This window comes from Pieris rapae, chromosome 24 (assembly GCF_905147795.1).
Source record: "Pieris rapae chromosome 24, ilPieRapa1.1, whole genome shotgun sequence".
Lineage (NCBI taxonomy): Eukaryota > Metazoa > Arthropoda > Insecta > Lepidoptera > Pieridae > Pieris > Pieris rapae.
The window spans coordinates 3,092,207-3,120,012 of record NC_059532.1 but is presented as its reverse complement, the minus strand read 5'-3'; the positions used below and the strand labels follow the sequence as shown (position 1 = coordinate 3,120,012).

The 27,806-nt window shown below is 32.9% G+C and overlaps 2 protein-coding genes across 3 annotated transcripts; one reads left to right on the top strand and one right to left on the bottom strand.

Annotated features, from left to right (window-relative positions):
- The first annotated feature begins 7 nt into the window (after positions 1-7).
- LOC111001687 (39S ribosomal protein L43, mitochondrial) lies at positions 8-2,019 on the top strand. Its single transcript, XM_022271676.2, has 3 exons — positions 8-264; positions 733-839; positions 1,322-2,019. Exons 1-3 carry the CDS (start codon positions 128-130, stop codon positions 1,627-1,629), a joined length of 552 nt encoding a protein of 183 aa, XP_022127368.2. The 5' UTR covers positions 8-127; the 3' UTR covers positions 1,630-2,019.
- Positions 2,020-3,505: 1,486 nt separating this feature from the next.
- On the bottom strand, positions 3,506-27,806 carry LOC123689113 (UDP-glycosyltransferase UGT5-like). 2 transcript variants are annotated; one of them, XM_045633827.1, is made up of 10 exons: positions 27,677-27,806; positions 17,342-17,482; positions 16,399-16,489; positions 15,611-15,773; positions 14,566-14,760; positions 13,956-14,175; positions 6,929-7,148; positions 6,276-6,495; positions 5,365-5,468; positions 3,506-4,185 (listed from the first exon to the last, which is right to left on the bottom strand). In XM_045633827.1, exons 2-10 carry the CDS (start codon positions 17,480-17,482, stop codon positions 4,028-4,030), a joined length of 1,512 nt encoding a protein of 503 aa, XP_045489783.1. In that variant the 5' UTR covers positions 27,677-27,806; the 3' UTR covers positions 3,506-4,027. The 2 variants fall into 2 exon arrangements, with proteins under 2 accessions (XP_045489783.1, XP_045489784.1); XM_045633828.1 differs by having other exon boundaries at positions 27,592-27,764.

The following is a 27,806-nucleotide window of genomic DNA, read 5'->3' as shown; positions in this document are numbered from 1 at the left end:
ACAGATGTCTCATGTCAGCAGGCGCCTGTCGCCGTCGGTTTATATTTGTTGATAGTTTTTGGGTTAAGTTTTGAACTCGTAAAGTTTTTAATTTATTACTTCGTTTCTTACACAAATCCTCAATACAATGTCGAATAGCAACTTATTTATGAAAACAGGATTTGTTAGAGCTCCTCTACAAAATGGTGTTGGCCGCTATGTGTGTCAGCTTCAAAGGATAGTTTTTAAATTTTGCAAAAGCCACGGTGGTAGTCGGGGTTTAAGGTAATTACATACTTCAGTACAAAAGAGAACTACTAAAGTTTTAGGTTTTTAATGAAAACCATTAAAATTTTTCCTAACCTATTTGTGGTATCATATAGACCACTGCAATGTGAAATGTGTTGTGAATCTTACTTTTGTTTATGGAGTACTTTAACAGAGATTTTATAGGACAAGAGATATAATATTGCGTCTTATATGACACAATATATAATTACTTAAGTAGAAATACACAACTACCTACTTTAAATGCTTACATCACACTTGCATGCATGATGTCCATAGATGGCAGTTAGCATGTTCTAAGCAGATTATTACTGCTTATTTTGATATTGTTTTGCACTATATTTATCTTCCTTTTTTGCATTCATTTTTTTACATGGGGCAACCCATGTAAAAAAATGAATATTTAAATAAAATAATTCTTTTAAATATTATAAAAAAAATTCAACAAAGATGATTAATTTTCAGAGATTTTATAGAACAAGACTTAGTGGACTTCGCCAAGAATAATCCAAGTGTAGTTGTCTATTTGAAGCCTCGTAGACACAGATCACCTGTTATTGTTGGTGAATATTGTGAGTTAATTATATTTTTATTTGAATTTGTACCTAGCATTTGTATTCTTGAGATATTTTCAAAGAAAATTATCTTAGAAGCTTAAGATTAAATAACTAGAAATATTTATTTTGCCCCTAGATGAGAAGACTTAATAATTAACAAAATAGGTTAATTTATTAGTTCCTATACTTAAATGTTTGCTATAATTTATATATTAGGAATTAAGTAATAAAAATGTCACTGTATAATTTTTTTTTATTCCAGTTGGCTAGGTTGTGAAATTAGATGCATTGTCTTATATTTATATGTATTTTTATTCATTTTTTTTATTTGATAGTCACCCCAATATGTCCACTGAAAATCAGTGTTACTGGTGACAGTACATCATTTAAAGCTGAGTTGAGCCCATCTTTTAGTAGTATGGCTATATTTCAATGTTATAATCATTAAAATGTATTTATCTTTCTTCATATCTAATAACAACTCTTTATTGTTTCAGTAAACGGAGACAGAGTTTGGATGTCCGTTAACCAAAGAACTCATTCGGAAATTACAAAATGGATAGAAAACCTCCGCACCCAACAAGGCAATTTGTCAGAAATACGTCTTCGTAAATATCAGTACACTGATCACCCGTCAATACAAGGGCCATGGACACCATTTACATACAAAAACCCAGAATTGAATATTGCAGAATTGCCCAATGTGAAATTTGGTGAAAATAATCGTTTGCCTATTTCCGCTACTGAACAGTTGAGATTGATGTTTGAAAAGCAAAAGCTGAGCGATGTTAAAACTGCAGAATAGATGTTTGAAGATTAATAATCTTAGTTTTATTGTGCAGTACCTTGTGTTAACATCTATGTTATGATATTTTTTGTATATCAACGTCGATGCTTTTCTTTGAACATCGATGATCATCGATCATCCCTTATTAGTAGTAATTTGTAAGCGTTATAATGGTGCTAGTAGAACACCTTAAATAGTACTTCTGTAAATTTAACACTGCATATTTAATTAATTAATGAACCAATTCGAATTAGGGTCTTGCAAGAACCAATTCTTAAAAGGCCGGCAACGCACTCGCGAGCTCACTGGCATTAACTGTCCATGAAGCATCTTACAGAATTATTGATAGGAAAAATGATAGCCAATAGAATTGAAATGTAGATATAGTAATAAAGAATTATTAAGTTGTACCTGTGTTTTACTTGGCCATATACAAGCCCCGATGCAAAATAGTTCGTAAATATATCAGGAAATTAAATATTTCTGAACTGAGAATTTAGTTATACTGCTCTTGCCCTTGTATGATCAGTAAATTAAATACTACGTTGTCATTTTATTAAAAAATAAAATAAAATAATAATATTAAGTGCCTATATTTAATCCACTTATTCATAAACGTTGATATTATAAATCTATGTATAATCAATAGAAACCTAATATCGCAAGTGTTGAGAGGCGTTAAAGATTACTAATGATGTTTTTATGCAGTTAGTACATCACTATGACGTCATCACGGCGTGGTTCCTAGTTCTGCGTGTAGTAATTCCATATCTAAGTAGGTTAGATACTTGGCCGTATCAGTAAACTTTCTGTCTATGGGCACATATCACTAGCTAGTACAGTGAGGAAAAACATCATGAGGAAACCCGAAACCGGTAAATCCGAAATTTGACAGGTGTCAGATAGAAGGTTCATACTAAGTACTTGTCTTATACAGGTTGGCTAAAAAAGTCGTGGACCAAACGCAACTAGGGGTAAGATGCGGTCATCAGCTGCAGAAAATTTTCCGGGAAGTTTTTAAGCTCAACCCTTGCAAAGTTATAATTTCTGTTTTTTCATAAGAAAATTGACTTTTTGTACTAATTCTTATTATTAAAATGTGAAAAAATCTACAGCCTGTATCTTTTTTATAATATCCACTAGATTTGTTATGATGAATCCTTGCGTTAGACATGCTTTTTATTGGGTGTATTGATGATACTAAGTTCTACGATCTAAAAATTTCTCGAATCATATCTTTTTTTTACTTGGACTTTGGACTCCACTGTGAAAAAAAATACTCTACCGAAAAGTTTGTATTACAATTCTGAAAAGGTATTACAATAATTAATGGCCGTGGGTGGCTCAATCTTCCTCGGACGAAATACAAAACAATGGTTTTATAATGGAGAGTGTTCAAAGGAGCTGTTCGGATACGAAATTCCACCACTTTGTGGAACCAGCTGCGCACTGAAGTATTTCCAAACCAATTTGACTTAGGATCCTACAAGAAAAGAGCGTACAAATTCTTAAAAGGCCGGCAACGCACTTGCGAGCCCTCTGGCATTGAGTGTCCATGGGCGGCGGTGTCACTTAACATCAGGTGAGCCTCCTGCCCGTTTGCCCCTGTTCTATAATAAAAAATAATAATCAACTTGGTAAATTGTCAAATTTTTTGTTTAGATTAGAATTGTCAGAGTTGAGGTTAAAGTATGATTTCTGTCCAATACTTAACATCAAACAAAAAATAAGGATGTAACAGAAGCAATACAATTATACGGGTGGTTCAGTCAAGTCGAAAACTAAATTTGTTTGAGAATTTGTCGACACGAACTGTCACTTTCATACAAATTTCGACTTCTTGACTAAGCCCCCAGGGTTGTAATGTCACCATAAAAAAAAACATTTTCAACCATCAATTTCCAACACTTTAATAGTAAAATATAAACAAATACATATTTATGCTAGTTATATACATTCTGTCGGATACAAACGCGTTTATCGTTACGTAAGTCTGAGTAAAAATATCAGCTGACAATGAGACAAGACAAGACTGACAAGTAGAATTTAAATAAATAAGATAGTTGTATTATAATATGACCGCTACTTATTAATTCACCAATCTTTTGAACGAGTAGCCGAAATTGTTCCTTTGTTCCTGTTTTTTGGAGTTTAAATTTATTTTATTTTTCAAAGTTGTTTCTCATATAAAAAGTGAAAACAAAGATATGAACGCATTGCAAAACGTGATATATTTTCCCATTAGAAAATCTAGTACAAAGTATTGGTATTTCAATTAAGTATGATTTTTAAAGGCCACTTGACAAATAAACATAAATAACAAATTCTACGACATCATTTTCTTTAGAATAAATAACGTAATAAAATGTTGCTTTAATTATTACTAACAAAGTTTTTAACTATAATTAACATAAATTTAGTCATATTTCCTCTTACTAATTTTTGATGCACTAAACATTTTCCTAATAACACTATATATTATGTACAATACAATACATATAAACAATAATTGGTCCAACATTAAATATTCGTACCACTGATATTGCTTGATAACTGATCGGAGATGAAGGGCACCTGAAAATAATTAAATATTTATGAAATACACGTTGTTAAGTAAAACAAAACCTATGTTGTCAGCAAGCTTACATAAAAATAAGTAATCCAAATATAATTGTATCAGAGTAATGACAGGAAAAAATCAGTTGTCTGTAAAGTCGGTTTACTGACGATAGTTAAACGTGACAACGTCATAAGAAAATACTGATGAAATGGTTTCAGTTTTCAAAAGACAATTTTTAATTTATTTGTTTGATAGATATGTATGGATATAGAGAAGGAGGTAAATGAAAATCACAGTTGAATTGATCAATTGGCTTGGTCGCCAAGTAGGAGAGAGACAGATGTCGAACGCTGCCGAGGGCTGATGCATTATGTATTAATTAAAAGCATAGACAATATGTGGGTAATATGTGTAAAAAAGTAAATAATTACTGTTGACGTAATCAGCAAATAAGAAAATCAAATAAAACCTATAGTGCTTATGTAATACTTGATCAGCTCTTCTCTAGAAATATTTAAAAAGCTAATTCCTTCCGCATGCAGCAACAATTTTTATCTCAATTTATAGCCGCAATATTATTTTATTGCAAATATTTGTTTATTATTTGATATAACAGATGGCGCTGTGTTAAAAGTAGCAACGTTTCACATAAGCTATCTATCTTTCACATAAGTTCTCCGTTTCCCTTGAATAGTTTACTACTATGTGATGTAACAAAAACCTTAGCCAGAGAAACGCTTGGCCGAGTCTGCTAATCTACAGTCTACACTAATATTATAAAGAGGGAAACTTTGTTTGTTTGTTTGATTGTAATGAATAGGCTCATAAACTACTGGACGGATTTAAAAAATTTTTTCACCATTCGAAAGCTACATTATCCACGAGTTATATAATCTATATTTAATTTTGAACAAAAATAGGGTTCCGTAAGATATTAGGGTTTTTCGGACACAAGGTGTAAAAAATCAACCAAAAAAGTTACTTATTTTGCGTACCCTGCCTAAACTATTAAAGATAGTACCATAAAATGTTCTAAGTAATTGTAGATCTTATAAATATCTACAAAAAAGTCCGCGACACACTATACCTATCTATGTCGAGTGAAGCACAATAATATATGATATAAGCATAATATGACATACATGGCAAAAGGACGTTTGCCAGCTAGTATATAATAAAAAATTATTCGTTACCTTTAGTCTCGATTGCCATTTCTATATAATGCGTAATTAAATCTGAGGGCTTGTTCGGACGATTTCTGAATAATTTCGATATTTCCTTGGCTTTCTTGTAGTAGCTGAAAAAAAAGGTTATTGAGGTTGGCAAGAATTTAGGGTGCTAAATGGGTGAAGCAATATGTATGTATGTAGTCTTGAACTCAAAATAATTTTAATGATATAGGTAAACAAGTACTTATGAACGTCAAAAAAATAATAATTGTTAATTTACATTGACAAGTTCGCAAGTCAATGGCATAGAACGTGCAAGAAGAACTGGTAAGAAACTTTCCGCCACTCTTTTTAATCGCTAAGTTTTGATTTATACAAATTTGAACTGGAGCAAATCATGATAAGGATTATTTAAATAATCGTCAAATATGTAAATAGCTTATATAAATAGCTTTATTGATTAATTTAACGAGAGTTTTGAATTCGTTCAGTGGTAAGTTTATTAATGAACCTAACATTTATTATTACTTTTAGTACTTTCATAAAATCATAGATTAAGTTCAGCTAATCTGTAACAAGACATTGATATTAGGTGCCGGATATTTCGCCGGAGAGCAAGTAGCTATAATACCTAAAAAAACGATATTAATGCACCGTGTCTTGCTACCAAAAAAAAAATATTCATTCATTACATACATACATATTAATTTGTAATTTTAATTTAAGTTAAAAACCTTAATACAAAGTAATTGTCAAATTAATTTTTTATTCGTCCATGGCGCAGGCTATAATAGTCTTTCGAGCAAACCTTTCGTAGAATTTTTCCATTAATTATTGAAAAATCAAATCATTAATAGTTTACTCATAGTCTATTACATAGAGAATGTCGGCATGTAATTGTGAGTCTGTGCAATGTATCAATAAATAAAACTAACCTGTCATTCCTAAGCATTTCCTCCAACGCAACTTTTACCGCCGGCGCCATTTCCGGTGAGTATTTCACCCGTAATGCATGCCCCGCTTCGACGCTTCTAGCAGCGTTATGCGGTTGGTCGCCGAACACCGGTATCGCTAATATTGGAATGCCATAGTGTATTGACTCCATTGTGCTCAATAATCCACCATGGGTGATGAAGACCTTAACGTTTGGATGAGCTGTAAGGAGAAAACAACGTGAATTTATCCGCGATTTTGATGATTATCGTCCTAGATTATATAAAACTAGATTCATTACTGTTGAAACTATCTGAGTAGTTAGAACACTAGGTCCTACTACAAAATGAATACCTTTTTAAGCTATTGCATAGATATTATAGCTGGCTTTGAGCACGGCGACCGAATCAAGAAATTCCGTAACGAAAATAATTATAATTGCATGAGTTCATTATAAAGTTAATGTAATCTCTATATAAAATTCTCGTGTTGATGTTAGTTCCCATACTCCTTCGAATCGGCTCGACCGATTCTTATGAAATTTATTCAGTAGGTCTATGTGGTTGCCCACTGAAGTATTTCCGAAACGAGGCAAAAGCTAGTCAAGCTCTGCCAAAATAAAATAAACTGTATATAAATATAGTTAAACTCTCACCAAGTATACTAGATTGTGGCATCCATGGCCTCACATGAACATTCTTTGGTAGACCATCAATTTTCTCGTCGATCTTCCATAAAACGGTTTGCTTCAGACTTCCGAAGACTTGGATGAGTTCTTTTTTGGTATTCCCTTTAAAGGCAGATGCCCTCAGAACGGAACCCATGCTGAAGTAGATGACACCTTGGGGTGAAGCATCCAATATTTGTTTCAGATCCTGATTCGGTATAAAACAATAAAAAAATTAGTCACGCTACATAAAAGTCTGGGCTCCAGATTTCTGATCTTTTCTGTGAATGTAATGTAATGTAATGATGGTGAATGTGGTAAATCACAGAACAGATTTTATGTTATTGTTACTTATGTAACTTAAATGACGTTGTGGTTTATGACATTTTCTTTTGAATTATTGTATGTAAAGGGAGGATAAAACTTGCTGAGTTTCTTGCCCGTTCTTCTCAGAACAAGACCTCCTGGTAGTCTTGCGAACGGATGGCGTAGTTTTGCTCTTTCGCGAATTTAGTAAACGTTTTTGACATTCATAAGCATGCCTTAAGTCGCATCTAAACTGAATAAATAAATTTTGATTTGATTTGATTTGACATTTACACCGCCGATTGAACCTACGATCTCAAACCAAAACTGCTCATTTAAATAAATCTTTAAAAAAATATTTTGACCAAAGACGTAAAATGTACGTAGATTACATAATGTTATGTGAGCTGTCTGTGTATTGCATCTTCAGCTATAACAGGGACAGCTACGTCAGCCAACTCAGCATTTGGTCAATGTTCAAATGAAATCTGAATCCAACCAAAACGCGTAATATTGGCGAATATTGTGTTCGTACACATGGAATAATTGTGAATATCTTAAATTTATTTGCTATTTATCCTGGTGTCCGAAATTAATTAAGTACAACCAATATTTGAAGTGAAGCTTTTTTAGGCGCATGAGAGTAAAATGTTTATGGATGCAAGGCAATAATAATATTAGCGTCACGAAGATGTGCAGCGTTTTTGTTGAAAAGGGAAAGAGCGATTGAGACCGAGCGAGAAAGAACAGGCGAATTATTTTATAGAAATTATATTTTTTTAAATTAAAATTTCGTAAAGAGAATTTATGAATTATTATTATTTTATATTTTATGCAAAATAATTTGAACAAATATCAAATGACAAATAAAAATTAAGAAAAATAATAATTTATAATTTGTATTAATTTGCGACACTTCTAACATTTTAATGATAATTAAATTCCTAACATATCTTTCTTTTGCTCTCCCTCTAAGTCTCGGAAATCTAAAGTTTTAGACCTGTATAAATATATACAAGACTTAAAAATTTGTTGCTAGATGCCTACCAAATACAGTTTGTAACATTAATTATGTTAAATTACCATTAATAATTATAATTAATGAATCGATAATTAGTAATTATTTAATAATAACCTCGCGTTAACTAAATCTTCATTTATATCTTATCGCATCAAAAACCCCAATCAGTTCATATAAGCCATGGCATTCGCACACGTTCTACTTCATTTAACATTCATTGTATTTTGTGACAGCGCCCGGATATTAGCCGTTTTCCCAGCGCCATGTTACAGCCACCAGCTGGTTTTCCGACCACTGACATTGGAGCTGGCAAGACAGGGACATCACGTAACAGTGATAACCCCGTTTCCAGCGTTCCTGAACGGAACAACGCCGAAAAACTTCACAGAAATCGACATAGGGAGTTGTATAGAGAAATTGATGCAGAAAGCGCTCGTCGACGATATGAAAGACGCGAAGGATATTTATTCGCAGCAGGTGATCGCGTTTGATGCTGCGAAGAATGTCTTTGACATATTAATGACGGAGTTGAGGGATTTCCTAAACAGCGGACAGGTGTTTGACCTCGTTCTGGGTGAAGCTTGCGCGCGCTTCACCGTGGTTTTTTCGGAGATTTTCAAAGCGCCGTTTGTCCAAGTCAGTTCTTTTGGCGGCACTTTTGACACGTTCAGTATAGTCGGTGCCCCGCTGCATCCACTGCTGTATCCACTTGCCGTTCGTGAGAAATTCAAGAATTTAACTGTCATAGACAAATTGAGCGAATTATATAAACATTATCGGTTGGTGAAGCTGTATTATGAGGTGGAGGCTTTGGAGAACGAAGTGGCGAGGCGACATTTTGGGAAGGAGTTTCCAACCATGGGAGAGTTGATGAAGAATATTGAAATAATCCTTTTGAACGTGCATCCTGTTTGGGACTCCAACCGTCCGGTTCCACCTAATCTTATTTATTTGGGAGGCCTGCATTTGCAAAAGGAAAAGGATCTATCTGAGGTAAGTCAATCTTTGACCTTTATTTATGGAAATCTATAATGTTGGAGTTGTGGTCCAACGACCTTTATGAGGTCGATCAAACCCGGCTGTGCCCGGGTGACTGACTGACCTGTATTTCTATTAATCTTAACACATTCGTACGGTGAAGGAAAACATCGTGAGGAAACCGGCTGTCAAACCAAAACGTCATCGTGTCTGACAAAGAAAGCCGATCACTTACTTGTCTATTAAAAAAATATTAGAATACAGAAATCTGCGGCCAAGACTGAGAAGGCTGTAAGATATTTTTTTTATGAAACTCAATTTTTAAACGGAGCAATTGTTTTGGAGTTTTCTATTTCAGAAAATCAAATCAAATCAAATCTTTTATTTGCTAGAATAGTCTTACAATTAGTTACATAAATTACAAAAATCCGCCACATATAAATAGGCATGCAAATGTCATCTTATATTTTATTTATTTATTTATCTATTTATTTATTTACATTAATACATTTATTATCCTTTCAAACATGTATGTACTTCTGTTCATGTTCTTATTTTCTACCTTTGTTTATTCATTGGTTATTAAACATATTATATACAAACGTATACAAATAGATAGGCGAGTCTAGGTATCATCTCTATAGATGTTCCTCTGAGGTATCAGTTTATACCACGCCGGGACAGTTACGTATTTACGAATTTGTTTTCATTAGTTGTTTTTCTCTATGTCCAACCAAATCTTATAAATTTAGATGTATCTAACACTGTCATAAATATTCATTTAATTATTAATTAATCTCAAGATTAACTAATTAATGCTATATTTAATTATAGCATTAGTAAATTAATAGTGTAGAGATATACATCGAGACAAATTGACGAACATATTTTGTTAAGTATATTAAAAAAAGTAATTACTGTTAAGATAGAAAAATGTAGTGATAAATGAATAAATAAAAAATAAATAAAATGACAATTGTACTAAAGATGGAATACATAAAAAAAGGTAGAAACATTTAGGAATGTAAAATTTTCTAATAATAATTGCGTAAGTAATACCTGATTCGGTTGTGATGTGTCATGATGTGTCAGGGTTTTTACATATATGTATGTGAATGTAAGGACTAGTGCTGGGCAGGCATTAGAAGTACTAATTAATTGCTATATTTATTTTAAATATTGTAGAATTTTTTGATGATTTGCTTTTTTTTAAAAAGAGTACCGAGAGTTTTTACGCCGACTTTTTCTCTCGGCCAACACCCTCTGTCTTCTTTGCCGATGAGTAGGGATGCCTACAGACTCGAGTTTAATGACGTGGAATAAGTGTATTTTTTTTATATTATTTTGTAGTCATGATGCAGGTTATTTCGGGCTTTGGATATTCTTTATACTTATTTTTTATAAATAAAAAAATAAAAAATACTTCTTAAGCACATTCTGCGACAGCTTAAACAAGTCCTAAATGATCGTTGACTGTTTTTTTTATTCTTTTTTTACAGAATAACATAATATAATCACAATATATTACATTAGAAAGCTGTGGTTTGTATTGTAACCATAGCAGTCTTGTTATGTCTAAGACATGTCGGTTTTCTCACGATGTTTTTTTCCCTCAACGTTCGAGCAAATGTTAAATGCGCTAGAAACTCCATTGGTGCACAGCCGGGGATCGAACCTACGACCTCAGGTATGAGAGTCGCACGCTGAAGCCACTAGGCCAACTGCACACCAAATGTAATCATTTACCAAAAGTAATAGTTTGTTATTTGTGTAGCACTCCCGATTAATTTACAGGAATTGAAAGCCGACCTGGACGCAACAAAAGGGGTGATTTACATGAGCTTTGGAAGCACTATTCGATCATCTATCTTAAGTCAAGATAAAGTTGACATGCTCCTTAATGTCTTGGCACAAATGCCGTATACAATCTTCTGGAAATGGGACTCGAATGTGAAGAATGCACCGAGTAACGTTATTGTGAGGAAGTGGTTTCCTCAGGCTGATTTATTAAGTATGTATATTAACTCACACATTTACACCCACACACTTACTCATGCACTCACACATGTACACCCACACACTTACTCATGCACTCAGGTGTAATGATAACGGTTCAGAAAAGAAAAATAAAAATGAATTCGTTCAAAAAAATAGGTTAAATAACGGCATTATTTTAAGTAATTAAGTTTGTTATGGAAGAGCTGAGAACCCTGACACAGGTATTTTTTACTTAAAAGGGTTTCCAAATCTAACACCTGGGAATGAAAATGTACCTTAAAATGAATAAAGACTTTTTATTATTATTATTTTTAAATAAAACTTCTTTAATAAATAAAGTATTCGCATCGCTTCATAATGCCTGATGGTTAGAAAGCAATTGCCATTACTATTTAGTAAGCGAAAACTAACCTCTCAAAAAGACACAATACCATGGAAGTAATTAGTAAACTGCATAATAACAGACGTTTTTACTTAACTTGGAGGCAGCGATGCCAACTAAAGAATAAAGTAAACTAATTAAAGTTAATTCGATATATTGTTCGCGATATTTAAATATTTGTTATTTTTGCATTAGGACAATTGAGTAAGTAAATATTAAGATTTACCTTTTTGTACGTAAAACATATAAAATACGAAGCATTTTATATTTTATTGCCCTCAAATAGGTAAATCTATTTATGAATTGTCAGAATTCGGAGGAATGAAAAAATCTGAGTTTTGGCGCCAATTAAAATCTTTAAATAATAATACGCAATTTCTTAACATTTATGTTAATAATAACAATGTTATTTCTTTGTTCTGCATGTTCTAGTCAAAGGGCAGCCATTAATTATGTAAGTGCAATAAATCTTAACTTTGTTTGAACAAATGACACAAATAGAATGATAAAACTTTGATTTATCGCGTCCATTACTGTGGTTACCATGGACTCCGTAACCATGGCAACACATACAGTATCTCTAACGTCAGTTTGGCATTGCGTTAGTTTTATTTTTTAAGGATGAAATGGGCCTAATGTTAAGTGATACCGCCCATGATCATACCAAGAGGTAGTTAAAATAAAGTCGCAAATGTAATTTTTTTATTGACGTTCTTAATTTCAGGACACCCGAAAATAAAGCTGTTTATCACGCAAGGCGGGCTTCAGTCCATCGATGAAGCTATAGATGCTGGAGTACCAATGGTGGGAGTACCCATACTCTGGGACCAATGGTACAATGTCGATAAAATTGTGGAATTAGAAATCGGAGTTATGTGTGACATTCGTACATCGACTAAAGACGACTTTAAGAATGCTATTGAGACAGTTCTTAATAATACAAGGTAATTTTAGGCGACTTAGCCGATACTATGCGCTATGATTTCCAAATGTCAAAACCAGTACGTTTTTGACATGCGAGAATCATTATTAATTTTAATTCAAAGTGTCTGTGGTTTGCATACCCATAGACGGAAGAATAATAAATAGATAATTATTATTAATTTTGGAGTTTACTCCTTAAGAATCGATTTTTATATAATATAAGGCGCCCGGTATGAGAAAAATATGACAGGTAAAATCTACTGATGAATGACCTCGTTACTTTTTTGGTTAGAACTTTCTAATTTGGTTGGATTATTTTTAAAAAGAAATGATAATTGTCAGATAATAATAATTACATAATTTATCAACATTCCTAATGAAATATTTGTGCACATCTGGAATTGACTATTGTGAAAAGTTTAATGTAAAATATTTCGCCGATTAGTTATAATAAATGTATATAAAATGAATAAATATATATTTATATATGTATATTATTTTTATTAATTTGTTAATTTACCCTTTCATATAGTATTAATCTTATTTTCAGTTGGATAAACTCTTTTTGCGTATGTTTAGACAATCGTACTTAAGGAGTAAACTCCAGTCGTGCGTCGGAGCTGACACACACAATTTTCTTGTTGCTATGCCTGGATTTTTATTACTAATGCTATTTTCAGATATAAAACAAACATAGAGAAACTTAGTGATGTGATAAATGACCAGCCACAAACGTCACTGCAGAAAGCAATATGGTGGATAGAGCACGTCATACGCCATAATGGCGCGAAATATTTGAAATCGCCCGCGTTCGATATGAGCGTCACAGACTACTTCGAAGTTAATTTAATATTGTTTATGATTGCTGTCTGTTTAATCATATTCTTAATTGTAACGTTAGTCATTAAATACTCATTTAATATACTCTGTAATAAAAAAATTAAGAAAGATTAAATAGTGATTTTATTTATATTTTATACTTCTTAAAAAAAATATATAAAAAATATGTACTACGCAACAAAAGCTTAGGGGTGGGACTCGTAAGATGTTTCCCCAATGGAATGTATTAGGAATATTATTAGAGAAGTGGTTAGGCCAGTCCTTTTGCGAGTTTTGCAGCAAATATGTATGTCGGAGCAGTAGAGCTGTTATCAGCTGCCATTTCCATAAGTTAAATTAGTTCAAAATAGTTATATTCTTTATTTGATTTGTCAACATTATAAATCAAATTAACAGACTTTTTGATATGTAAAAATCCGATCGAGCAAATGTTAAATGCGCACATAGAAAGAAACTTCATTGGTGAACAGCCGGGGATCGAACCTACGACCTCAAATATGAGAGTCGCACGCTGAAACCACTAGGCCAACTCTCAAAGTTAAACCTGCTTCAAGTTAAAAACTTACCTCAGGTAATTCTGGTATGTTAGCATCGATGTGATATCCAGCTATTTCTACGACATTAGGCGGTATACTTCTAGCTATTGAGAAAGAGGGATGGCTGTCCGAGAGCAGGATAGATACATTTCTGTGAATTTCCCCGAATGGCGGTAATGAAATTCCTCTGGCTGCCGCTAGGAGGCCAAAGAGTTCTTCGTAATCCGACTTGAACACTTGGTATGACTTCCTAAAAAAACATTTCGGTCAAGAAAATATTTAGGCAATGTTAAATTAGAACTGTTATATTTGACAGCAGATTAGGAGTAGACAAATTCTCATTTATTCCCGGGAGGCAAAAAAAAATTACATCAATTTTCCTAAAAAACTTTAAAGTTAGTAGTTAATTCGACTGAGAGACCTTCAAGAAAAGAGCGTACAAATTCTTAAAAGGCCAGCAACGCACTCGCGAGCCCTCTAGCATCGAGAGTGTCCATGGGCGGCGGTATCACTTAACATCAGGTTAACCCTGTGCGTTTGCCCCCTGTTCTATAAAAAAAAATGATATGCTTTTCTTGAAGGCTCCAAAGTACGGAAGGTGCCTCAAAAAGCGATGTAGTTTGAGTCTTATTTGACTTACCACTCCTCTATCATCATCATGCCGTAAACCATGGTGCTCTTCAAGCGATGCCAAAATGTCATGGGAATAGGATACTCCGTGTGTATACTTGGTATAATTGGGAGTGACCACACAGCATCGACGAGTTGTTCAACATGATAATTGAGGACATTTCCACTCAGGACAATCCATGGAACTTGTTGGACCACTGCGTAGCTAAAATTGATTAAAAAAAATGCAATGCAATGGTAACACCATATGAGATTTTTCATCACAAAACAGTTGTCCTTATATAAATTACGTTTTTGAACAATTAAAAGAAAAATAAACAAAAAATCTTCTAATAGTGACTATTTTTTGTGTTTTAACTGATTTAAATAAAAAAAACACTTGTCTACAACGTAAAACGAATTGTTAACAATATTTTTGAAAAAATAAACAAAAAATCTTTTCAGTGACTATTTTTTTGTGTTTTAACTAATCTATATATAAAATAAAAACAGTTGTCTACATCGTAAAACGCAGTTATGAACTATATTTTTGATAAATCAACAAAAACTCTTTGTGTGTTATAACTATAAAGAATATCTATTTGGATGAAAGAAGTGACTCCAAACTACAGAGACTGCATCTCTTTTAACTAACTCACGGCCCATGACACTCGGAGTTGTAGTGAGGGGGCTGCTACTATTATGTATAATAAAGCTTTTCTGTATGTATTTCTTTATTATATATATCGCCGTTGATCTAACGTAAAAAAACATATCCATTCATAAAATAATCAAAATATACATTCTTAGTCAAGTCAAGTTGTATAAGTGTAACCTATTGTGGATGCATCTAGTGTTTTTGTTTTGTGTTTTAATTTTGACTTTGTTTTATTGTAAGGATGTTTCTATTTGATTTCCAAATAAATAAATAAGTTCAAGTAAGTACAAATGCTTCATTCCGATTTATAGAAATTCTAATCTGTCTGCGAGCGGCTAACAGCGGACTGGTAGAAAATTTTAATATTTTTGGCTCGCAGAACCCAAGAGCAGGAATTCCTACCAAATAAACCACTCACCCCGCGTCAATATCTGTAAGGAACCATTCAGTCACGACGGCATCCAACTGTTCTTTCACCAGCACCTCTTGTATCGCCGGTTTTTTTACTGTGGCAAGTGCCAAATCCCTGGCAAATTTTGTGACAACTCCCATATCGACATTAGGATCTGACATGTCGATTTCTGGAAAGCAGTAAAGTGCCATTAATATATTTTTAATGCTTTACAACTAGCGTTTCCGAAATAACTGCACTTAAGGTCCTAAATGGACAAAGATCAAGAGGTAGACCAAAGGAAAAATGGATTGATGAAATAAAAAGACAAGTTGGTGGAAGCTGGATCACCAAAGCAAAAGACAGACAGATGTGGAGCAAAATGGAGGAGGCCTTTACTATTTTTTTGTGTTTTAACTAATCTAAATATAAATAAAAAAAAAACAGTTGTATACATCGTAAAACTCATTTTTGAAAAAATAAACAAAAAATCTTCTAACAGTGACTATTTATTTGCGTTTTAACTGATCTAAATTAAAAAAAACAGTTGTCTACATCGTAAAACAAATTTTTGAAAAAATAAACAAAAAAAACTTTTAACAGTGACAAAGCAAAAGACAGACAGATGTGGAGCAAAATGGAGGAGGCCTTTACCCGTAGATCTAGATCGATAGATAGAACTGACATCAACTAAAAAAATACTGTACAAAAAAATAATTATAATTGCATAAGTTGATAAAAAATGCTACGCGGCAGTGCTCGATACAAAACTATTTTTGAAATTAATTGTTAAATAATATACGAAAATGACTCACTTTCTAAAAATTCATTGTGACTGCTCAAATCCAATAACGTGATGTTATCATGTTTCTTCACAGCCTCCGGGAATGGTGTCGCGAATAGGATCTAAAAAATAATATTTGATTTTTATTCAAAAACATTTTTCATTCAAATACTCTATTGGACAGAAATGGCACCCTTTTTAAAAAACAAAAAATGTTTTTTATGTGTGCGTTATTATGAAGAGTTAATTTTTACTATTAATAAAAACTTTATTCATGACAAATAGATTGTGGCAATCTATTTGTCTTTTTTTTTTATGAGGTGGAAATGCACGTATGCATCAAGAATATCGAACTTGACGCGGGGATTGTGGGGCTGGATCTACACTCAAAACCCTCTGCTATTCAGAGGGGTAGCGAGACCCTACCCACTAAAACCACCTCAGCCCATCACACGCCCTTAAGATGGGCCCTCGGGGTTCGCTAGGCATTCTACCCAAGGGACCCGGGCATCCGACATAGAGAGCTAATCATGACCTGCGGTTCCGGGCTACTCGAGGTCGAGCCCCCAACCTTAAAATCTATTTGTCTAATCTATCCCATACTAAGCCCCGGTGGATAACGAAACTGGTCGATATTTTTAACGGCTGTAGGTTCTAAAAAATCACCTTCTATGTACATTAGCGAGAACGCTGTAAGTGTATGCTGCCGGATTGTGGAGCGCAAGTAACTTCTTACTCTTTTAACTGCTGAAAAAGACCTTTGCAGCTGCAGTTGGTACTCATCTTTTATGGTATCTGTAGTTTAATTTTTTCGAGTTTTTGACAGATTTTTTGTACCGTCGAATCAAATTTAGATACTGAAATCTGTCATCTGCTTGATCTAGTTGAATTATGAAGGGGATGATGCATAGGATCTATATCAATTGAAAATCATATTATAGTGTAACCGTGCTGATAAAGTCTGTTAGATGTACCTTATGACCAGCTTTGAGCAGGGGTTGCACCACACCATTAACCAAGTGGAAGTGACTCTTCGACGGAACCATATGGATGCAGAGGATCTTGTAACTTACCGCAGAAGTTACAAGAAGGAGAAGAAGATACAGTTGCTTCATCTGAAAATAGAATATGAGATTAAAAAAAACATTTACAGTTATACTTCTATTGGCCCGTTAGGGAAAAATGAGGTGAGTATAATTTTACGATGCGCGCGCGTACTGTCATATAAGCCGGCAACCGCACACCGTCACAATAAACCGACTCCCTGAAGCTGGCATAGTCAACATTAAAAAAAAATTTCTTTATTTATGTCGAATTTATTTTTGTGATTTTTAAATAAACTTTAATTAACTAGTTTATTGTGGTTATTTTCAATGTGTTAAATACCTTTATGTTAGTGTCGTTCCTTCTACGAACGTAGAATGAGGCAAAAGATAAAATTTTAAAAGACTTTTATCTTTTTTTTTTTTTTTTTTCCCTTTGGCTCTAACAAGTATGGGATTTTTATAATTCGTTGTTTTAATTATTTACAGTTTATGCACAATGAAAAAACTAAGGAAACCAATCGCCACATAACATAAATAATTGAAAGCGCATAAATTTACAAAAAATCAGAATAATTAATAATGGAAAAAAATCAAAATTATAGTTTAATGTTATTATTTACAATAAACATACTTATAATACTATATACAAGGGGATTTAAATCTCGAAGAAGTAAATAAATATTGGTAGGAAGGGGAACGGACAGAGAAACTAAAGAAGTATATAAGGAAGAATGGTCATACTTAGGACAAGAAAAGAAAACATGATTCAAGTCGACTTTTATCTTATTTCACCGAAGAAGTATTCCTACATAAGTACTATAATATATTGTGATGTATCCGAACCAATTCGACTTAGGGTCCATCAAGAAAAGAGCGTACCAATTCTTAAAAGGTCGGCAACGCACTCGCGAGCCCTCTGGAATTGAGAGTGTCCATGGGCGGCGGTATCACTTAACATCAGGTGAGCCTCCTGCCCGTTTGCCCCCGGTTCTATAAAAAAAAATCAAACATTGCATGACATTGAACTTGTGCTTTCTTTTTTATACATATAGTAGTTACTTCATGTACATAATATACTCTAGGAGTTGTGCTTAGTATAGTTATATATTAGCTGGACCAAAACGTCATTTATATTATTAAAAGCAATGATAACATTATTTAAGTAATCTATGGTAAACTATAAAAAAGTAATCTAAATAAATATATGCAATAAGAGCAATTCAATAGTGGCAACTCACACTTTACAAAGTGTATTTTGGCTATAAATAAAACTATACAGGTCTATTATTGTATTGTTAGTATACACGTTCCTCACATATTTACAAATAAAGAAACCGTAAAACCGTACATAAAAGAATAATTATAAAATAAATAAAACAGTGTGTGAGCGAACGGACTGTTAAATATGTATGTACAAACACTCAAAGTATTCAAACACTTAAGATATAATAATATGTATGTTGAGAGAAGTGGAAATATTTTACATACAAAACAAAGTTATTGGAACCTCTTGGCAATGGGAGACTTCCATTCAAATTATCTTTTATATAATGTATATAATGTAATGTAAGTAAGTAAGTAAACGTAGTTTTATATGGAGAAGATTGGATACGAAACTCCATACTTACTCTAATTAATCGTTTTTGCAATATTTTGTATGACATTGATTTAGTAATTCTATGTATGTGAAGACCTAGAATAAAAAACTAAAATAAAATAAGCGCATGATGTTATAAAAAACCAAAAAAACTATATTATATTTATAAATATTGTAACTATAGATTAACATTATTCTTTTAAAAAAGAAATGTTATGATTTATTGAATATATTTCTTTTACAATCGCATGCCGCTTAGCACATTGGCACAAGAAAAGTAAAATACAAGATTTAATATGACAAGCACTTATATACTTGTAATATTGAATTATAAAAACTATATTTTATTATAGTATAATATTATGCATAGTTTATAGTTCTGTGGTGGAAGTTCACCAGTAACAAATTTTTCAATGTAGACGCGAAACAACAAATTTCAAAAGTGATAACTAAGATACAAAAAAGTATTCATATAAAAAGTTTTTAATAGAAATAAATAATATTATTTAATAGTTTTTAGTCTTTTATGTTAGCTTTTACACATTTAAAGAAAAAAACTTTTTCACCGGATTGAAGCTATGCATTATTTTAAAGTTATAATTATTTAAACATAATTTAAAATTTCGTCACATGTCGACGCAACGTCGGATAAATTCACAGTAGCGATAAACAGTAGAACAATATTTAAAGAACATTTAAATATTGTTTAATGTCCTTTTGAAATTACATTTTACAACCGCGGTACCAATTGACACACAAGATGGCGGATAATCATCAGCTGTTTTATTATGTTTTATTTTTATTTTATTTTATGTGTTTTATTTACTGATAAAACTAGAAAGGAAGTTTAAAAATAGTTATGCCAAATTCCCTTCACTGAAATCGTAACTTTAATATCGAACACTAAGTGACATCAGACATAAAAATATTAATCAAATTTTATGAAGTATAATTGGCGCCATATTGTGACTGTGACCGTTGCGCAGAAGACGAAAATTGGGTGTCCTGGGGTAGCGGGGTGCGGGGCGGAGGAGCATTACATCCGTTTTGCTTCCCGCGCGTTTAATGTACGTCAACTAACATCTGTTCCATATGCGTTAATTGACTTGATACTTTTAATTGTTTAATTATTTTGTTATTGCATGTTAATTATTTATTATTATAAATTGTTTATGTAGTTGTGGAGGTGTAGAAATATACTTACTGTTTTAAGAAGAAACATACGAACGCACGCAACTAAGCATATCTATGGTTCTTAGTTCAATTAGTATTTGTCGATTGATTGATTTATTAAAACCAATTAAAAGTGTTATTCAGGAAGGTTAGAGATGCTCAGTCACTGAGATCTTTATAAAAAATATTTGCTGACATAAATTTTTATTAACGCCCGAACCCAATATTTAATCCATAATCCAGATCAGCCCGTGACAGTCGATCGATCACCTATGTGCATCCCAAAAACGAAACCCTACGAAGATAATCCATTTTTGGCGACGGATCAATCTCTTCGCTCTTAACACTCATATTTGATAATCAATATAAACCAAATAAAGTAAATAAAACCGTACAAATATATTAAAATATACATGTCTATGTTTATAACATATCAAATAGCTTTTTAATTATTTTTAAAAATAGTGTAAGTTAATATCTTACGATAGGTTATCGAGTTGGACATTCATTTTCATACAAAGGTCTATAACCTACCCGATCCTATCATGGTTAGCTTGTATCGACAGATGGCTATTACAATCCGTCGACTGGTTATAGGCACACTTTTATCAATATTTGAATTAAGATGTCTCAGTCTATCTGAGTTGGTCAAAAATGGATTGAGATAGGTTATTGGGTTTGGCGTCACCAGACCGCCAGAAAATCGTCATAATAATCAGATAAAAAAACTGTTTGTCACGATGACTTCACAACTACAGATACGAGTACCGGTGGCCTTGGCGCTTACCGCTGGCCTTAATATATTTTTAATAGGCAAATAGGTGATCAGACTTCTGAGTATCTGGCCGGATTGATCATAATATTTTCGACTTTTGTATGCCATGTTAATGTATTGGAGTAATCTGTATTTTGTTGAATAAATTACAATTTAATATTATGTATTTTATTTATTTTTTATTTTATTATTATTTTGATATCAGTATTGAAGGACTAATTATTTTATTAATATTAAGATTAGGTAGCAACTTACACACTTACTCATGTACTCAGGCGTGTTGATAACAGTTGAAAAGTAAATAAAATAAAATATTGTAGGTAATTATTTTAAGGAATTAACGAATTTCTTTGAATTATGACTTATTTGAATTAATTTTCTGTTTATTAATTTTTCATTGTTTTTTAGCTTAATAAAATTGGAAATACTGTAATTTAAGGACTTAAAAAACCATTTTCTAACTATGTAAATATAATTGGCACAAAGCAAATGAAACAAAATGAGTTTTTTTTATAGAACAGGGGGCAAACGGGCAGGAGGCTCACCTGATGTTAAGAGATACCCAGGGACCCAGGGACACTCAACGCCTCGCGAGTGCGCTGCCGGCCTTTTAAGAATTGGTACGCTCTTTTCTTGAAGGACCCTAAGTCTAATTAGTTCGGAAATACTTCAGTGGGCAGCGATAAAATATTTTAATAATTTATTGATTAAATTGAAACTATAAGTAATAAAATATGTTGTTTGTATTTCAAACTCAAATAGGGAAACTTGTAATTTAGCCAAATATAAATCAAGATATGGTTTAATTGTACTTAAATGATTTTGTGTATCGGTAAATAGTCATGTATAAGGCATAATCTGATTAGATTAATAACTATAGTGTCAGATAGTAACAACTGGTTTAAGTGTTTGAATAAAACTAAGATATTGATTTATAATCTTAATACATATAAATTATGTGTCACAATGTTTGTTCGCGATGGACTCCTAAACTACCGAACCGATATCAATGAAATTTGCACACCGTGTGCAGTTTAATCTAACTTAAAAGATAGGATAGCTTACACCTCAATTTATACCCGCAATATTTTATTGCAAATATTTGTTTCTAACAGATGGCACTGTGTTAAAAGTACCAATTTGTACCAAAAAAAGTACCAAAAAAGCTATATACTTTTCAGATAAGTTTCTCTACCGTTTCCCTTGAATTACTACTATATAATATAACAAAAACCTTAGCCACAGCAACGCTTGGCTGAGTCTGCTAGTTTTTTATATGTTACGGTGGCGACTGACATAGAATATTCGCTCGATGAGAGCAGTAGTTTATGAGCCTATTCATTACAAACAAACAAACAAACAAAGTTTTCTCTTTATAATATTAGTGTAGATTTACAATCGCAATGCGAGGAAATTCTTACGCCGACAGAATTTGGTATCTGTGACGAAACCATTCAATATTATTTTTATCAATTTTAAATTATTATTATCATGACTATGTAGCAGTGGCGAAGAGTCCATACAAGCCGATTCCCACCGGGTTACCTTTCAAAAATCAGTTCCATATTCATACAAAAGTATTTACATTCTATTTCATTAACAAAGTATTATTAATTAAATGCCTGCGCGATTTACAATAGCAATAGTAATTCTTAGCAATACCCTAAGTATCACATTTCATTTTATAGTCGTAAATTAATCAGCGCGTCAATTTTTCGTACCTAAATTACATTAAAGGTAACTCGACGAATTACAGCTTATCTCGGCCAACGTTTTACTATGAGGCGAAAAGAGACAGAGCGTGTCAAACCATCTCTTTCTAATGCTCGCTAACTGTACGTAAAATTTAAAGAAAGATAAGGCTGATCGCGACCGGCTTGCAGTTCTCTCCTCTCCTCTATTAGAAAGAGACAAAGAAATTATTGTTATTGAACCACGGCACGGGAGAAAGAAAACACGACAAAATTAAAAAGAATTAGCGTTATAATGAAATCCTTCGCAAGTCATATTCTTTTTATTTTGGCATATTTTCGCGTTCCATTTCGTTTGGTTGAAAATAGATTATTTTTAGTATGTGACATGTGTTCCTATACCACTGGTGCGTGATAATTTCGTTTGTTATATTTTAATATTTGTGTTATTTAAACTGTGACTGATTCTGTAAGGTAATTTAATCGCAGATTTGGTTAAATACTGTGGATTTTGTTTGTTATTATGGCTTTAATTCATATAGAGTGCTGTTCAACATTTTTTTGGACCGGCTTCCCTTTGCCAAAATTTCACCCTTCGCCACTGCTATGTAGGTTAAAAATTTCTTACTTATCGGTTTGTCATACGCTTAGATTAGTTCTGTTTTATACTGGTGAGTCACCATTTGTTAGTCGTTTAAATTTTTTTGTACATACAACTATCAAATATATTTTGTGTAGATAAGCATAGATGGCGCTGATATTAAATTAACAGTAGCTAAGCGTGCGACCTTGGGGTCGTGCTCGTATCACGTGATCCGTGAACCAATGAACTAGTGGAAACCCGAGTTATACGAGGCAAGTATTTTAAGCTAGGATAGCAAGCTAGTACTGTGCTGGCTTGCTGACCTGACTTGGAACATGCTAGTTCTGTTTACATGAGGCTAGGATTATTTTAAGTCAGTACTATTGAAGTGACTGCGGTGACCACACGTCCAAAATGAGCTGCATGCGAAAACACTATTCGACTGAATGAATTACTTTGAAAACTCTGCCAGATTACACCATATGAACTAGAAGGAGAGTTACAAAAACTGTCTGTCTGTCCCTGTATTTACTTTGCCACGATTTTTTTGTAGTGCTCAATCATCACTTTTAGATACGTTTTTATAACTTTGAAGTTAGTTCCACAGACATTCATGGTCACAGTGGTACAAACTATACATATTAATGTATGGATATTAATCCATACTTACTTTGGGCGTCTTAAAATCTCAAGCCTAAAAATACAGGGGTTCAGGCTCTGAATATGATTTTGTCCCATTCGGTGTCGAGACCCTTGGTCCGTGGGGTCCTAGCGCGTTAAGGCTTTTTAGGGAATTATCAAAAGGGTTAGTCGATATCACAGGAGAACGAAGAGCTGGCAGCTACCTCGCACAAAGAATTAGTCTAGCTATTCAAAGGGGGAACGCTGCTAGTATCTTCGGAACCTTGCCTAAAGTGACTCCTTTTAATAATATTTTTTAATTATTACATTTTAAGGTTAGTTATTAGGTATAATTTTATGTATTATGTTATTTGTTTTGAATAAAGAACAGGTCACAATGACAAAGATAATCAAAACGCATGGTTCCTGCTTAATAGCCAACTGTTAACTGGCTGGTGGCTTCCCCGGCCACATGAAGTTAGGACACAAGCCAGGGTAGTTAAATCAGTGGTAGGGGCCGCAACTATCATAAAAATTAAATCCATTTTAAAACTATGGATTGTTAACTAGCTTACTAACTCAGAAATAAAGCTAATTATGTCCACACGAAGCCAGAAGTCCTTCGGGCATTATGCAAGTACTTGCATGCATGTATGACGTCACACTTGTCTACATGTGAGTTGCATTATTTAACTATTATAAATTCAATTTTAAGATATGTTCAACTAAATTTATATAAAAAAACTAAATTCAACTCAGACGAATCATCGAATCATAATCAATAATCATAGAATCATCTTTATATTTTATTTAACATCCAATAGTGCCATTTTAGGCGGTCTAATTGGAATAAATGATTTGACTTTGACCTTGACATGCAGCCTCATACAAGTTAGTTCCCTAGTTGTACAGTGTTTATCATGAGTAAAAATTGTGCTGTTGTTAATATGAAATAAAAATATTATAGTTTTCTATGTATCCCACTTAGCAGTAATTTTTACAAGTTATTCTTGCACACTTCCCTTTATAGTCAACTATTACTTTGTAGATTAATGTATATATAAGAACCTAAAACATAAAAATCAAATCTGTGTAAGCCAGGCCAAGGCTGTAAATTATGCTTAATGAGGCTTTCTAAGCTCTTCATCTTCTTTTTCTTTCTTAACTAAATGGTCGGAGTTACAAGAGTAAAGCCAGACGTAGGCTCATCTGTTTTTGAGCAATAACGCTTATATTCTATTGTTGTATGCGAGTGGTTAATCTTAATGTTTATTAATCTCCTGTCACGATGTTTGTACGCGATGGACTCCTAAACTACTTAACCGATTTCAAATTAAATTGACACTGAGCAGTCTGGTCCAACTTAAGGGATAGGATAGCTTAGATCTTTAATTATTATAGTCGCAATTTTCTTTTATTGCAAATATTTGTTTATTATTTGATACAATTCTAACAGATGGCGCTGTGTTAAAACTACCAACATTTCGCATAAGCTACCATTTCCCTTGAATAGTTTACTACTATGTAACATACAAAAACCTTAGCCACAGCAACGCTTGGCCGAGTCTGCTAGTATAGATTAGGTATTATTAGGTTGCTATTATGATTAATAGGCTGCTAGTATAGAATAAAAATTGAATTATTATTGATTCCTTTAATATTTAAAGCATTCGATGACCCAGCACTATATTATATTATTATTTTGTATCGATTGGAAATCAAACGTGCTTTTAATAATCGTATAAAGTGAGTTTACAATTGTCTTATCAGACTTTACTGATTTGGTATCAATAAACTTCATATAAACAAACAATTATAGATAACATAAAATTATTTTTAATACATGTCATAAATAATTAAATCGTTCAATAAAAAGCCCAGTAAATACTTTACACTTTTACTTTACACTACAATTAACTAAAACATTACTGGCAAGGGGACTTTAGACAAGATGATTTAACAGTAATACAAAAAGTTGAACATTTTTGTATAAAAATTTGTCGACACTGTCATTTTCATACAAAGAAAATTTTCGACTTTCTACATACACTTAAGCATAAAAATGAGCAGTGTTGGCCTAGTGGCTTCAGCGTGCGACTCTCTTACATGAGGTCGTAGGTTCGATCCCGGGCTGTGCACCAATGGACTTTCTTTCTATGTGCGCATTTAGCTTTTACACCGGGTAAAGGGCAATTTTTTTACGGATGAAACGCAATAATAATAATATTAGCGTCACTAATAATAATAATAATATTATATGTACAGCGTTTTTTTATTTATTTATATTCTCATTAGCACGTATGCAGTGTGTTAACAGTGGGAATATCACTACATAGTATAAAACAAAGTCGCTTTTTCTGTCCCTATGTCTCTTTGTATGCTTAAATGTTTGAAACTACGCAACGGATTTTGATGTTTTTTTTACTAGATAGAGTGATTCAAGAGGAAGGTTTATATGTATAATAACATCCAGTAAATAGTGGAGAAGTACTGTTATTTTTGAGGTTTCTAATGTGATGTCGTAAATAATTACATTTTTTCCGCTTATATTGCAAACGCAGGCTGAACCCTACGACATTTTTTTCAAAATAATGTACTAAGTATTGTACATATTGAAAAGGTCTACAGAAAAGTCCGCGATGGTATATGTCTATATGGTATATGTCGCGTATATTATCGGAGCTTTCCAGCGACGGAAATAACAATACATAATAAAAACCTGCTTTTCATCAGCATTGCACCCGTGCGAAGCTGGGGCGGGTCACTAGTAGTATATATAATATTAGTGGGAATATGTATATAATAATAATTAATTTACAAAGAAGTTTCTCTTGTGTACTTATTTTATTAGAGTAAGTTATTTTGATAGTAACACGTAATAAAAACAATAAATATATGAATGATATCATCATCAATAAAACCACAGATCTGAAAAATATCCTTCAATTCCTAAATACAAAAACAAACTTTTTCCTGTTACATGTATTCCTCTAATTACTTAAAACATTAAAATTATATACAAAGTCTAATTTTGTTTTAATCCATGCCCCCTTCGGGTGTTTTTTTTTCGAAACCTTCCAATACAGGATGGTACGGGGACGGACTATATAACCCTCTACTTGCTGCTCAAAGCCGATGGGAATAGACGGTGCAACAAAAACGAAAGTTAAAAAATATCACAGTGCAAATAGACTACCGCAATGAAGAATGAACTTTGTGAACAATTTAAATGCAATAAATCTTAATAAAGCAAATATTTATTATACCTTAAATATATTTTAACAACAAGGAATTATTAGAACGATAACAAACGTAGATTTATCAACTGAATGTTTCCGTATTATTGACGAAATCGCTCTTCCGGGATCGTCGTATTAATATTTATTAAAACAAGTAAGCAGTGTTGGCCTAGTGGCTTCAGCGTGCGTCTCTCATACCTGAGGTCGTAGGTTCGATCCCCGGCTGTGCACCAATGGACTTTCTTTCTATGTGCGCATTTAACATTTGCTCGAACGGTGAAGGAAAACATCGTGAGGAAACCGACATGTCTTAGACCCAAAAAGTCGAGGACTTGTGTCAGGGACTAGAGGCTGATCACGTATTAGATTTAAAAAATAACAACAGATCCAGAAATCTGAGGCCAAGACCTTAAGAGGTGTAGCGCCAATGAATTATTATTATTAAAATAAGTAAGCGATTTCAAATTTAAATCACGAACAAGGCGGAAAAGTGACTTACGTTTCAAAATAGGTCCGAGCACTAAAATAAGTAGATACCTGCGATTTCAAATTTAAAAATCGAACAAGGCGGAAAAATTACTTACGTTTCAAAATAGGTCCGAGCACTAATTTAAAATTGGAACGCGTTCATCTCACACGCTCGTCTCTAAGCAACTAATATAAATAGAGTCTGTAATCAGTCAAGATACAGGAATCTAATCTTAATAACACTGG

Excerpts from the sequence above, each read along its gene's own strand:
- LOC123689113 (XM_045633827.1), bottom strand. The coding sequence starts at position 17,482 with ATGAAGCAACTGTATCTTCTTCTCCTTCTTGTAACTTCTGCGGTAAGT. Across the intron at positions 16,490-17,341 it reads TGCTCAAAGCTGGTCATAAG|ATCCTATTCGCGACACCATT; the intron begins GTACATCTAACA and ends ATTATTTTTTAG. Across the intron at positions 14,176-14,565 it reads ATGATGATGATAGAGGAGTG|GAAGTCATACCAAGTGTTCA; the intron begins GTAAGTCAAATA and ends ATGTTTTTTTAG.
- LOC111001687 (XM_022271676.2), top strand. The coding sequence starts at position 128 with ATGTCGAATAGCAACTTATTTATGAAAACAGGATTTGTTAGAGCTCCT. Across the intron at positions 265-732 it reads GGTGGTAGTCGGGGTTTAAG|AGATTTTATAGAACAAGACT; the intron begins GTAATTACATAC and ends ATTAATTTTCAG. Across the intron at positions 840-1,321 it reads TGTTATTGTTGGTGAATATT|TAAACGGAGACAGAGTTTGG; the intron begins GTGAGTTAATTA and ends TTATTGTTTCAG.